General features: G+C 37.9%; 1 protein-coding gene across 2 annotated transcripts in view; it reads left to right on the top strand.

The window, feature by feature from the left end:
- Positions 1 to 14,558, top strand: part of tenm1 (teneurin transmembrane protein 1) — a 277,797-nt gene that overhangs the window by 241,603 nt on the left and 21,636 nt on the right. For both annotated transcript variants that reach the window (XM_087799099.1, XM_087799098.1), the window contains 4 exons: positions 2,708 to 2,862; positions 6,808 to 6,891; positions 8,475 to 8,669; positions 11,306 to 11,393. In XM_087799099.1, coding sequence (XP_087655225.1) covers positions 2,708 to 2,862; positions 6,808 to 6,891; positions 8,475 to 8,669; positions 11,306 to 11,393 — 522 coding nt within the window. The remainder of the gene's footprint in view (positions 1 to 2,707; positions 2,863 to 6,807; positions 6,892 to 8,474; positions 8,670 to 11,305; positions 11,394 to 14,558) is intronic.

Genomic DNA, 14,558 nt, shown 5'->3' with positions numbered 1-14,558 from the left:
TCATGATCTGCCGACGCTTATTAGACACTGGGAGAAGTTTCCCTTTCGCCTCGGAGAAGACGTCTGTCCTGAAAAATTCCCTTTCATATTATCTTAATGTGTCTAATTCACAAGATGTCATCCATTGATCAGGGATCGTGTGGGAAGCTGTTTTCAACATATTTTAAGATTTTAAAGTCAGAAATCGGGTAAGATCTCGATCGAAAAAAATTGAATGTCATCCCTTTTATTCGAGTCACGCTGCAAAGTTTTGTCTTTCTCTGTGGAAAGCAAAAACAAACACAACAAGAACTACTGACTTTGGTTGAGCTTTGAACACAAAGAATAATATTTCTATCTGTCAGATTCTGCCGTCTTGGGATCTCTAAGTCGAAAAAAAGATGACTTTTTCACTCCATGTACTAAATCATAGAAGAGCTTGTTGAATAACCAAGACTTTTCTGCATCAATGTTCCGAATAAATACAGGATTTTTATGAGAAAATAAAAGAAATATCCTTTTTTTCATAGTTCATCTATTTCAACCTTTGATTTATGCAGGATATATGTTAGAAGGTCAAATAAAGTGAATTCAATTCACAATACAAAGAAGCCTTTTATTTTGTCTTGAAGCCTGTATGAGTTTAAAGGGTTATTTCACCCAAAATTAAAACTTTACTAAGTTTCTACTCGCCATCATGTAGATTAAGGGTTGGAAGTATTTTCAGAGTAATCTGTTACTTTTCAGAGTTACAGGAAATAATGTAAATCAATTTAAATTAAGCAACTGATAATCACTTTTCTTCATCTTCATCCAAATACCTCAACAGTGCTCGTCTAAAATGTCCACCTTGTATTGAGACTGGGACGAGAGGAATTGTTCTGAAGAAAATCAAACTATAGGTAAAGTCTAACTATAATAAAGTCTATATTTTAAGTTTGTTTTTAGCAGAAATTGCTAGGGTAGCTGCTAGGCCAGCTTTGTCTTCGTCCAAAAATGAGGCACTTAAAAACATCCAAATGCCACCATGGTGATTGTCCTTAGTATCCTTCTTGAAATGAAGCCACAACAAGAGAATTGTTCCTCAAAAAACAAGTCTATATTTTAAGATTGTTTTTAGCGGACGCTGCTAGGCTAGCTGTAATCTTTTGCACTAGCATTTGCCAAAAAAAAGTGTTTCAATGAGGAAAGATGTCAGGCAGGAACTGAAAGACTGATGCAAACTTAAAATACACAGATTTATTTAGGTTTTTCGTAACAATTTCTCTTGTCAATGCTTCAATACACGAGGGACATTACAGACAAGCACCATGAAAATCTTTGGAGAGGTTTTTTTCGTCGAAGATTAAGATGACAACTGAGCTCCAGTTGCTACGTTAAATTGGACTTACATTTTTGCCTATAACTATGAAAAAGAAAAGATTACTCTGAAAATAATACCAACCCTTAGTCGACATTAGGGTGAGTTGAAAATAACTTTTTCAGTTTTGGGGGCTTACTTAATAACTGATCATTTGAGTCGTTAAAATAGTCATTTTCTTGGAAATATTTTACATAATTTTAATAAAATCCACTCCAGTTGATTCTCTGAGCCTGTGGGTATGAAACCTCAGATGTTGCTCTGTAAGTGAGGAGGTCCTATTCTGAAAAGCATTTTCATGCTTCTTTCAAATCATAAACATCATCTACTGCAAACTTAAGCTGTCAATTTCCAAGACTTATTTAAAAACAAATTCTCTTGATTTTGTTTATCTTGACAGCTTTTATTTCTTCTCTCAAATCCATGGCTCTCGCAAGTAAAGACCGTGCTTGGTTTATAGCATCTTCGGTTGCGCACGGTGCTATTAAACTCAAGATTGATTGTGGTTAAGTCTTCTCTTAACGCCTCTGTCTCAACGGAATCCTCTGAGATGAAGACGTCCACGCAGAAACTTGACACGACTTAATAATAAGCAATAAAGCAAATGTGTTTTTAAATGGAATAACAGTGAATCACGTGCATTAGGGACGGCTGGTCGGAGAGCTGAAATATGGCTGATTGTCACAGACGTTAAGTGAAAGCAATCGTGGCGAATTGGCAGCGGGACGGAACGAGAGGTGAGGGCTGAGTCGTCGGAATATTGCCGAGCCGCCGAGTCAAAAGGCTATTCCCTGTATGGAGATGAGATGGTGATGAAGGTCGGCTCTGATCCATCCGAGATGATTCATAGTCTGCCCTGACCTTTACTGCCCGGCGTTCCTACTCCCACCGCGCTCTCTACTCACTGCAAGGAGAGTTCAAGTGTATTCTGTTCATCTCAGCACTTACCGTGTTCCCGCATGTTGTTTCCATGCAGCCCAAACAAATGTGTGCGAGATCCAGGGTTGCACAATGGCAGGCGTCAAATGTCAAAAGTTCACCGCGGCACCCTGCTCACGTCTAATGTGACAAATAACTTCTTCCTGCAGTTGCATTGTTCTAATCCCTTTAGTGGGCTCTGGAATGGAAATATAATTACATTTCTGTGGCGCAGTGCCTTCGATAAGACAGCCGCTCGCTGAGCTGAATGTGTAACTGAATTGGATGCCTCTCCGAAGCCCTCCACTTCACTCCTCTCCCCTGACTCTCCATCTTCCCTCTCCTAGACTCATGTTTTCTTTGCCTCTTTCTTCTCTCACCTCGGCCGCCTCGATCCGTCATCCCCGAAGCTCATTTGGCCACTCTCTTTTCTGCCTCTCGCCCGCCCAGGTATCGCTGTGGATAAAAGAGGAGTAGTCTACTTTGTTGATGGCACCACAATTCAGAAGATTAATGAGAGGGGTCTGCTTTCCACCGTGATTGGCTCCAATGGACTGATGTCGACGCAACCACTCAGCTGTGACGCGCGTATGGACATCACCCAGGTAAGAGACTCGTCCAGTCCAACGTTAACGTTCAGAGATACTTATGTTACCTCTTCTTCAAAATGCTAGCTTTGTTCCATCATGATTAACCTTGAAACTATTTCAATTGACAAGTGAAGTGTCCTCATGTTGTATGAACTTCACAAAATGTCCAAAAGGAAATGAATAACAACACAGAATCCATACTTTTTTCAAGAACAAAGCTATATCGTTGCTAATCCGCTTATCGCTAACACAATTCAGTTTGCACGCTTCCGTTTCTGCAAGAACCTCAGAGCTATCTAGAGTAATGTTTTAAGTATTCCGTCAAGAAGTAGCTTGACAAATAGGATTAGGTATCTTTTAGGGATTTTCCCAGAAAAAAAATCCCATTCATTTTCCATAAATTTTCAACAAAATAGAATTGCGGTTTATTGATGATTCTCTTGCTCTATTCTGTCAGTATTATTTTAAGGACAAAAGTGTGTGTTTTAAGAATTGTATGGGATGTTGCAACAATGCTTTAAATTGGACTTATTTGAGTAAATGGTCGCAATAAATGTATATCCAATGCATTGTTTACAATGCTATTGTGGTATTAATAACAACTTACCTTTAAAATATACTGCATTACCCAAGAGACCAGTCGTCGAAAGACTTATACTACAGTATCATCAAAGAAATTTACTGTCCTCTCAAAAATACTGAGCGCATATAGAGCTACCTCGCTAACAAGTTAAGTCCTCCTAGTCTGCAACAAGCTCTTGATTTAACCCTTTGCCAGAAAACAAGTGTAATTGTTTTATCGTTTGTGTTGCTTTTGGGTCTAAATGAACGACCTCCACCGCTGCATATATAGAAACACATAGGAAGGTTTTTCACCTTGAGCCAAAGACAACACAAAGATTAAAACAATTACATTTTATTTTGGTCCTTCGGGTCACCTTGACCCTGAGATAACACAAGGGTTGCTGAATAAAAAAGTGACTTAGGGCGCAAGGATAGGCAGGTAAATATTTCAATATCATGTGTTGAAGTAATATGAAATTAAATACTTGGGTAGTCAAGTGCCTGACTAGCTCAATACTTTTTGTTAATTCTTGACAAGTTCAAGAGGCTCTCTGAAACGCTTCAAATAAATACAATACTTGTTTTATATTTAAGAGGTTTAGCCTTGATATTCTTCAAAAGGGATGTTTTTAATTTAAAAGGGTTTTGTGTTTTTTAGATGCTATATTTATGATTCATCCTCATTCTTATATTCATGATATTGTCTTTAAATGAGGGTAGATTTTGGAGCTTGATTGTTCCAGTCATTTCCACTGCGACATCACAAAGGTGTGTGTGTCTGAGGGGGAACACACACATTTGATCAGGCAGCCTTTAGATCACACTGGTGACTTATATCAGGCCTATTAGAGCGGGCGATGAATTATAGATGAAGCGCCGGCTCCATAAAGCCAGCCCTTCACACACCCAGATGCAAGCCAATATGCATGTGTGTGTAGGACCAGGTCAAATCCCGGAGGTGCTTTTACACGTCTTTAAGAGAGGACTCTGTGTTAGTCATCATCCTGTGCAGCAAACACAGCCGTTTCCATCTTCCATCTGTGTTTGTTCCCAGCAAACAGCTCTGACCTCAAAGTGGCGCCAATATTGATCCATAGTTGTGTTGCTATGATGAGACAAACGTCAAGATTTATGCAGGATAAACAGAAATGTCCGTTTTTAATCGAAAATCACATTTAAATGACGCTTTTTACTCCTTTGTGGGAAAAGCACAGCCAATCAGAACGAAGGTATTTACAGTAGGATTCTGACGTGTTTGACTTGAGGGGGAGATATCGACGTCTGGGCGCCGGCTCTAATCTGAAATGCGACAAATGTCGATCCAAGACGTCCTTCAACGAGACGAAGTTTAGAAACAGTTTTCACTCCAGTTTGAGATGAAAAGTGACACAACTCAACTTTTTCTTCATCCTCCTGCTGGCCCGATGGGTCAGGGCTCAGGGTTCAGAGGTCACGATCCCAGTTCACATAATAGTCTGATGTTAATTAAGAACTCCTTAGTCCATTACAAGCAAGAGATAGCCTGTGTTCTGGCGTGTCTTCTTGGAGAGGAACCAATTAACCTGCAGGAAATGAGCTAGCGAGTGAGACTCCAGAGTAAACCAAGCATTGTTTATATTCTACTGTATTTATAGATTGTATGGAGATCTTTAGAGGTAGCAAAGAGGATGTAGGCAATGGGTCAAGTACAGCCCAGGAGCTAATTGCGGTCCTTTGACTGTATTAATGTGGCCCTCATGTGGAAAGAGTAGAACAGGAATAAAAGTTTTTGATTGCAAACATATTTTTTTAGCATTTGTTATTTTATTAACTCTTGCTAATGATTATTTCTTTAGTTCTAGGTTCAGAACTGTCTCCATTTTTTCTTTGTCCTTTTTTCAATGTTTTCATGTCCCTCATATTTGAAAAATAATAAGTGTTTCTTATTTTTATTTTTAATGAAAGGGTTTTTATAATACTATTGGCATAGGTATATTTTGTGTTTATCTTTCTTTCAAGACCCTTATTCCCGATAATTAACAGGAAAAATAGAAGTAAATATAGACTAAATTTGGTAGCAACTAACTTCTCTCTACTTATAAAAGTACCAAAGTACCACGAGAGAAGTAATTCATTAATAATATCTCTTTTAAAGGAAAAAAACTAAACTATACTAGCATTAATATCATCCTTATTACTTAAAAAACCCAACGTGAATATGGACAAAGACTATATGGGTGAAAAGAAAAACAGGTCCTAGATACTCAACAATGAGTTAATCACAGTGTGACACTGGCAAGGCGGAAACTTCGAGCAGAACCAGACTTTGACGGCCTCTTACTGTGACCCACTATTATTATTTGTTTTAAATTATATTAATGTTTCAATTATTAATATTTCAATTTTGTCTATTTTTCCTATCATGTTGAGGCTCTCTCTTTTTTTTTATTCACCTGAACCGCCCCTCACAACTGATACAGGTTAAAGTGTCAGTAAGTGACAGTAGATCTTAGACAAAGGCAAGAAGAAGAGTTGGAAGAGTTGCTTTTAGGAGAGACTATAAAATGGAAAAGATTAAAAAAGACAAACCCATAAAGACAGCTCATAGGATGAAGTTTAGAGACGTCTGGTGTTTTGGACACTTAAAGAGGAGAGACAGAGTCGGACAAAGAATGTGGCAGTTGAAAGAGGACAAAGAAGAAGACAGTTAAACGTGCTAATGCTTCATCTGATCTGTATGCTCGTCAAAATCAAACACTCAAACATGATTGCTAAATAAACATTATTCATTGGGATTCTGTTTGAATAAGAAACTTACCAGACTTCAATCTTTGATAATAAATCCCACTCATCTCAGCAGGACTTAAAGACTCTTCCAAAGTTCAGCATCACACGCAGGAAGGATCTGACATGTGCCCACAGACTCGCTTGATGAATCCCTCCACCTCGTAAAGTGGGATTTCAGACCCAAGCCTTTTCTCTCTCATTTGACAGAGCCTTTAATTGGACATGTCAGTGGCAATTTAGCATGATCCATTTATTTACCAATCCATCCTCGCAGTCATCCATCACCTCCGACGCACACCGCCTCATCCCGCCTCACAGTGGCGGGTGAGCGGCGCGCCTTTGTGGGTACGTGTGCTGCTGACCCCCGTGGTGCAGGCGGGCAGGGTGTACTATTTGAGCCGGCAACAATCATTGTTATTGGCTGACATTTGGATCAGTGCTGAGCGCCTTCGACTCCTGAATGAACCCTGGGAAGGCTCCCTGCCTGCCGCTGACCTTTGCATGAGCGGGGAGGGTCACAAACCTAATGCTATATTATTAAAAGAGATGTGATTTCTATTGCGCTGTTGCAGCCTCTTAACCACAGCTTTGTTCTGCCTCTATTTTTTGTGGCCGTCGGGTTTCTCGCAGGTGCGTCTGGAATGGCCGACAGACTTGGCTATCAACCCTCTGGATAACTCGCTTTACATCCTGGACAACAACATCGTGCTGCAGGTAAATCTCTCCGATCTTACATCTACAGATTGACCTCTCCTCAAACCCCATGAGCCTTTACTTTTGAAGAGACCAGCGGGTGGAAGGCAATATTTCATGCAAACTGCGACGTTGACATTTCAGGTACATTTGGAGCTAATCAGACTTGCGCTCATGAAAGGATGGAATTAAAGAAAGTAGTTATACAAGAAAAGACATCAGCAGACTTCATTTTAAGTTTCTGAATTGAAAAAAATAGCCAGCAAAATGATGGAAAGACTAATTTGCATTAGGTCTTGTCAAATGTTCTTTGGCAACCACATAAAGATGGAGGAGGAAAATAAAGATGGAACAATAGACAGAACCTTCCCCCCTGTTTTTTTATAATTCATAACAATAATATTTTGTGAGTGTAATGTAACTTGATAACATTTGTAACACTTATTTCCCATTAATATCCTAATGTTTTTTTTGTTTCTATTATTGAGCAGATACACTTAATCTGAGACTTTTTTTTTTTTTTTTTAAATGGTGACTTGCTTTGTGATGTGAATTTTACATCATATTATTATTTTCATCTGCCAATAGTAATTTTTATAGTTTTTTTGTAATGTTCTAATATTTTATGTGTGATTTAAAAATGTGAATTTTGAATTTCTATTCTAAATATATATTACATTTTTAATACAAATCTAAATAAAATATTTAAATTAAACATGCAATATTGAGTTTGTGCATATCTAAATACATTATGATTTCTATTATTTTAATGATTTATGTATGTTTTGTAAATTATTAACATGTATTTTGTAGCCCATTAAAAAATATATGTAAAATTAAGCTTTGTTATTATTTATGATTGCATTTCAGATTTTTAAAGAATATATCCTTTTTTTTAATTTAAAATGAAAAGTTAAATTAAAAAGATATGTATCAGACATTGCATTAAATGCTTCAAAATGGCAAGGGTGGATTATTTACCCATGAGACACTGCAGCTAGCATCGACTAGCCAATCTAAAAAGTATATATTTCGTTTACAAATTGATAAACGATTTGAAAAAAAGAGTTGCACACTTGCATATGATGTGTTATGGACTACTAAAGCTTAAGTGACCCCCCATATCTACCAACTAAATCAAATTCATTTTTGTTTTAACTTGGTCCTTAATAGGGCTTGACTCATCTGCTATAAGTGAGTGCCAAAAACAGCATCTTTGTAATAGCCACAGCATGCAGTTTTAAGGGGGTGGGGTGTAAAATATGGCATTAATCTTTTAAAGTAATTAAATAAGAAAATTACGTTGATTAAAAACCAAAATTCTGAGGTATATATATATATAACTAAGTATGTCTAAAGTGTAGATTTAAAAGAACAGTGTATCTTTCAGTATGCATTTAAGAACTTTTAAATTCATTGTTTGGACCATTTAAAATACATTTTGACACCTTTATACATTTCAAGGACTAATAAAATGAACGAAACACACAAGAAAGGTTTCAAAAGTGGAGAGTTTCCACTGACTTTCACCCCCTCCATCAATTCATGAAATATCAAACTTAGAAAATTCAACATTTGATTTACAATATATATTTGTTTTTTAGGTGTCTGAAAACCTTCAGGTCCGTATTGTAGCTGGGCGTCCGATCCACTGCCAGGTGCCAGGGATCGATCACCACCTGGTCAGCCGGGCAGCAGTTCGTGCCACCCTGGAGGCGGCCAAAGCCATCGCTCTGTCTCACCTGGGCACCCTGTTCATCGCCGAGACCGATGAGAGACGCATCAACCGCATTCAGCAGGTGACTTTTAATCCACATTGTTTCATTTTAAACATGTATGACGAATATTAATTCCGTTTCAAAATATATAAAGACCATCAACACTCAAGTGTGAGCAAGAAAAACAAACATAAGAAGCTGTCTCTCCACAGTCACTCATGATACTAACTTTTATTTGTTGAATCTGTTTTGAAAGATCCACCCTCCCTCTAGATTACATGTATTTTCATGGTGCTGTAAAGATGATCCCACCACCTGCTTCAGAGCTCCAGTTCTCTGAACTCATCTCACGTTCCATTGAGCCCACACTTGAAAAGATGGTCCCTGGATGCCAAAACTTCACCACTCGAATGGTTCCATCTTTGGGTTTCGTGTCACGGTTCAAATTTGATCCTTTGAGGTGCTAATTCTCACCCTGTAAGCGCTGAGATTCCAAGTCCAGTGAGGTCAGAACACCTACAACTACATTAACTGGTCTCCCACGGTTATTTAGCGGGTTCATTTAGTAAAGAACCTTGATAATCCGCAGATAAAATGTCAAAAATTTGATCCAACATAAGGCTTGAGGTGCATTCATCAAAGTCTCTCTGAATATTGATAGAAATTAAACAGTAGTCTTTTTTTTAAATGCCCAGAGCATGCCTGTTAAAGATGTGTTATTCAAATGGTTTTAATTGGCAAACATAGAGCGTAACAGGGTGGTTAGTTTAAGTATCAGAAGCAAAAACTTTAATCACCAGTGTTTTAAACACTACATTTATAATTTACAAATTGAAAGACTTGGGTTTGAGAAAATAATTATTTTAACACCTGTATATCGTGTGTTATGGGCGATTAAATCTTATGTTATTTAATCTTAAGGATTTGACTGATATAATGTGATGTATTTGACTTCACTTGAAAAAGTAGTCTTTTTCCAAAAATGCTGCCCATTCTGATTTTTTAATTTATTTGGATAAATACAAAAGCAAACATAGATACATACATGATTGCTACTCCTAGGACTAAAAGATAAACATTGTTCTGACACCACAACTTCAAGACTTTGGTGACTTGTGATTTTTGAACTACTTACCCACGAAATGTTGTTGGGTTTTTGGCGGAGAAAAACCTTCTAGCCATCTCACCTTAAAAGTGTCAGTACACGATCACGAAAATCTGTTCGATCCCTGAACGCAAGACATATTTTGATCCTCCATGTTTTTACGTCAACCAGATTTGGCCAAAAATGTACTGTAGAACACGATCTGGGAAATCAGCGCTACATCTGTGCATGTGTGTAGCATTCAAAATACACAGCCTTATTTTAATCAGCGATGACGTAGCGTCTCTTCAACTCTAAAAAGCATCCATTTTTGGAAAGATCAAGAGGAGAGCGATATATTGTGTTTAAACTATCCAGTGGTTAAAACTATTATGAGACTATTATAACATGGCAAATAAAAACAGGCCATTAGACATGTTCCCGGATTACGTAGTTTTCCCAGATCATGTGCTGAAAGTAGGTAATTGGGTGGAAGCAGGTCTAGTCTTAGTGGAAAATCAAAATGGAAAATCGAGAAGGCAGAGATTTCCCTTTATCTATCTAAAAATAGTATGACGCTGCTAAATACTTCACCATAAAAAAACTGGCCTGTGATCGCTTAGCATGCCGCATTTTTCCCAATAAAACGTTTGATACTCGTCTGAGTCTATTCTGACAGAAACAAAAGTTTCTCGGTGTGGAATCAAAGGCGTGGATAAGAGGCAAAGCGATCCTCCCTCTGCTCCTTTTTCATGTCTGTGTAAAATATGATGCAATCAAGCTAACGGTGTATGAAACAGTTATAGTGATGAAGAGACTGAAATAAACCTGAACTAATTAACTAAAACTCTGGAGTGAGGGAATGATGTGTTCGACGATATACGACTCTATTGGAAGACAGATCTGTGTTTGTTATCGCTAAGAAAGAGCTGAGCCAGAAGGCAAACCTTTTGATGGACTGGTCGATAATTAGCTCTCCTGTGTGAATCAGCTAAAGGTTAACAAAGCGGCCATTAAAAGTGCTTGAAAATACCGACGGTGAAACCTTTATTCCGTGGAGGACGTTAGGCATTGTCTTTGAGTGTATTTATGTTTGAAAATATTATAATATAATACAATATAATTGTTTTTTTTAGTTATCTGTATACTAAATAACCTTCAGTCACTTTTGTAGAAAAGCCTGATTTTCGTAGCCACTCTAAAAGCAGCCGAACCTCCACACCACATTGCACTTGGATGAACTCGATAAATTACAAGCACAGGTCATCAAAATAGCATCTTCCCCAATCATCTTCCAGCCAAGCATGCTCCCCCTCTGGGCAGTTCATCAAATTCAAAGTGTGAGTGTTGCAGTTTGCGGCTTGATTTGAAGCGTCAGAGCTGCCAGCTTCATTTGTTTAGAGACTTGCTTATCTCCTCAAATCATCACCCAGCGTGCCATATTCTGATGCATCAATCAATCCGTTAGTTAAGCTGTTTGATGTGTGGAAAAAAAAACAAAAAAAAAACAAAAAGGTGAGAGATTCTCTCCGGCGGATGAGCTATACAGCGTTTGGACGTAATCTGCTCCCTGGAATTGATCTCTACTGTTTTGCTGTCATCGGTGACATGTCTCCTTTTCGATGTGTCTCAGGTGTCAACCAACGGGGAGATATCGGTTATCTCTGGAGCGCCGACAGACTGCGACTGTAAGATAGACCCCAACTGCGACTGCTTCTCTGGTAGGTCATCAAGCAACACACACACACACACACACAACATTCATGGGTGAATATGGGATTAAATAAAGCCAAGTATTAGATTGTGTGTAATAGGATTAAAATAAAATCTTGTTGTTGCCCTTTAAATTCAGATGATCTTGGCTAGGTTTAGTACAAGTGGAAGGAAATGAAAACAAGGATTCTTTTTTTTTATTATTTGCTAGTTTTATCTGACAATAAGTGCAGCTCAGGGGCCAAGAGCAGCCCTGGGGCCTGTATTCACCGGTCCCCGAAGAAGGTAAAGTGCAGTTCTTATTGTGCGCTTTAGTTTGTATTTACTTGTTTAATAGTATTTACAATACATACTACATGTAACGTTCGTGACAAACGCGTCTGTGGTGAAACATTGTTTTAGGGTAACTATATAGGTTTATAGAGTCATCAAATATATTGAGTGAGTACAATGACTATTATTGAAGAGCAATATGTGTTTATTTAACCGTCTCCTCAATTGATCTAGGACCTCTATTGTACTCATCAATAGGGGTGTAAGAAAATATATATAACGATATATCGCAATATTTGTTTTCCCGGTACTGTATCAATATTCAATAGCACTGTATCGGTATTTATTTATTTTTTACCTTATATTCAAAGTAATTTTATTATTTCAATAGTGGGTGTATGAAAGACAATCATTCAATGTTTTATTTTACAATTAACACTCAAATATTCACTGTGCTTATTCATTTGTGTGGTGCAATTAAACCACTGGCCACTAGTTGTCAACATTTATTGTTCCTCCGTGCCAAAGGAACAACAAATCCGGCAAAATGGCAGCAATCACTGAAAATGAAAGCATGCAGCAGCTTTTAAAGCGGATGTTTTGACGGAATTTGGCTTGAAACAAAGTTTAAAATGGACTAATTAAACACAACAGATTGCATGTTGCCCCAGGTTGTTTGAGACTCTTAATGCACTTCACTGTGCGTTGTTAATATATGTTTTTTTGTTAATATTTTGAGAAGCACTTTCCTACAAGCACTTTCACATTTTATTAGAGAATGTATTTGCTCCTTTCTTTATTGTAAATGCCAGAAAAAATTGTCTTCTTTAAAAGAAACAATGTATCGTTTTTCCCACAGTATCGTATCGCCATACATGTATCGTGATACGTATCATATCATCAGATTATTGCCAATACACAGTTCTACTCATCGGCATGTGTCTGTTTGCACAAAACTCTCTATTAATTAAAAATATTTACATCAGAATAACCCGCCCACTAAAGAAACACTTTGTTTTCCTGTAGATAAACACTTGTTCACCCCAACCATGCCCACTCTGCTATGATTGGTCAAACATCGAGGTGTCACTGCGAGTTAACTTAAAAATATGGTCATGATGATGGACTTACTGCATCTTTGAGAGGAAGACTTTAAAACACTGGAGTGAGTCATTGGAGTTTTATATTAGTTCCCCTTTAAATCATGAAAAGTTGTTATACATTTGACTTCATCCCTTTTATAGTTATATTAAATTAACTTCTTGGCAGAGGTATAGACTCTTTGAGTTGTATTGTAATTCATGGGTGTCAAACTCCATTACATACATAGGAGGCCAAAATCCTTTTGGCTCGACCAAAATGTTTATTTACCAAGCTGTCTGTAACCTCAAGTATGAGCCTGATTGAAATATTATTTATTACTTCTGGTCTTTCCTCCTCTATTAAACACTCACCAAGCAAATGCATTACCTTTAATATTATTTTTACTGTTATTTGAAGTCTCTGTATAAATGATGAGCCATGTTCCTTCGATCGTCATCTTTATTTGACACCATAACAACTCGGACATTAATCTTCTTTGTACTTTTGCCAGATGTGGCCCTGAGTTTGACACACGTGTTTTAGTTTATTCATGGTGACAGCCTTGAGTAAAAAATGAGCCCGTATTGCTGTTGCACATCATTTTCTTGCATCCCTTCTGTCAGTTTATTTTTATAAACCCCCTCCTCATCATATTGTTTCAAGTTGAATGTTGTATGATAATAGAGTTAAATGTTTAAGACATGTCTTCTTGCTTTTGAGTTGTGTTGAAAGTATTAATAGAAGTGTTGGTAATACACAGTTTTTCCAACTATTTGTCTCAAAGTTGCGGAAGAAAAAGAAGGAAAAAGAACTTTAAATACAGCTGTCTCTTTTCTTAGTTTTCAACTGGATGCTGGATCATGGAAAGGGCACCTACAATCTATTAAAGTGTGGAATAAGAAGGACTAAACAAATACGCAGATGTTCTTTTGACACCCGGGCCAATGCTTTCATTGTAAACGTCAGAGGATGTGATTTTATCATTTAATTCTACTCTCTTTCTATTCAAAATGGAGGGAAGTGTCTCTCCCAAGCCACAAGCCAATGGGCTGTAACCATCCTCGTTCCTTGGCGTGTATTTTGCATATTTTCAATCATGTCTTGCTGTTAACAGATGATTACTCTCTTCAGAGGCTTTTCCGTTTCCATCCCGTCACCGTAAACACTCCCACGGTGTCTTTGAACATGCGCACAAAGACGATGGAAGCTCTTCCTCTGACACACACATGAATACACACACCACACAAAAAAAAATAATGTCCAAAGATAAAATGCCACCCTGCAGTCAGGATGGATCCATCGGGGGGCCCGGGGGCCAACTGCTGACAGCATCTAAAGGGTTTCACTCAGCTGTTATCCCACTGTGCAACCGGAAAAAAAAAAAAAAACATCTGAATGATTCAATCCCCCACTACCACTGTCTGATAAGACGGAGGTCACTATCAAGGTGGCCAGATCCACTCCTTTGGGAAGTGAGTGAGTCCTGACCAAAAGTGATAACGGCTTCAACATTCCACTGAGCAAGCGCTGGTTTATGTCAAAGATCTGTGTTTACTAGAGGTGTGCGCGTGTTACCAATAGTTCGCGATAGATTTCTTCGGTGACGTGAGGATCAAAAGAGAAGTTCGACCTTTCAGCCTCAAGAGGTATTTTGGTACATGCCTGGTTTATAACTCTGGGTATCAACAAGGTCTGCTTAGCATCTGCTGCCAATCAAATCTACTTAAATATCCTGTGTATAGAATAGTTTTTCCTTCAGGTACCAATTTGTGCTCAGAACAGGGAGTTCCAAATTAATTTATCAAAGGACATAAAAG

The sequence above is a fragment of the Callionymus lyra genome, chromosome 9 (genome assembly GCF_982586985.1).
Source record: "Callionymus lyra chromosome 9, fCalLyr1.hap1.1, whole genome shotgun sequence".
Lineage (NCBI taxonomy): Eukaryota > Metazoa > Chordata > Actinopteri > Syngnathiformes > Callionymidae > Callionymus > Callionymus lyra.
Note: the sequence above shows the minus strand (reverse complement) of the source record. Positions and strands in the feature narration are given on the sequence as shown.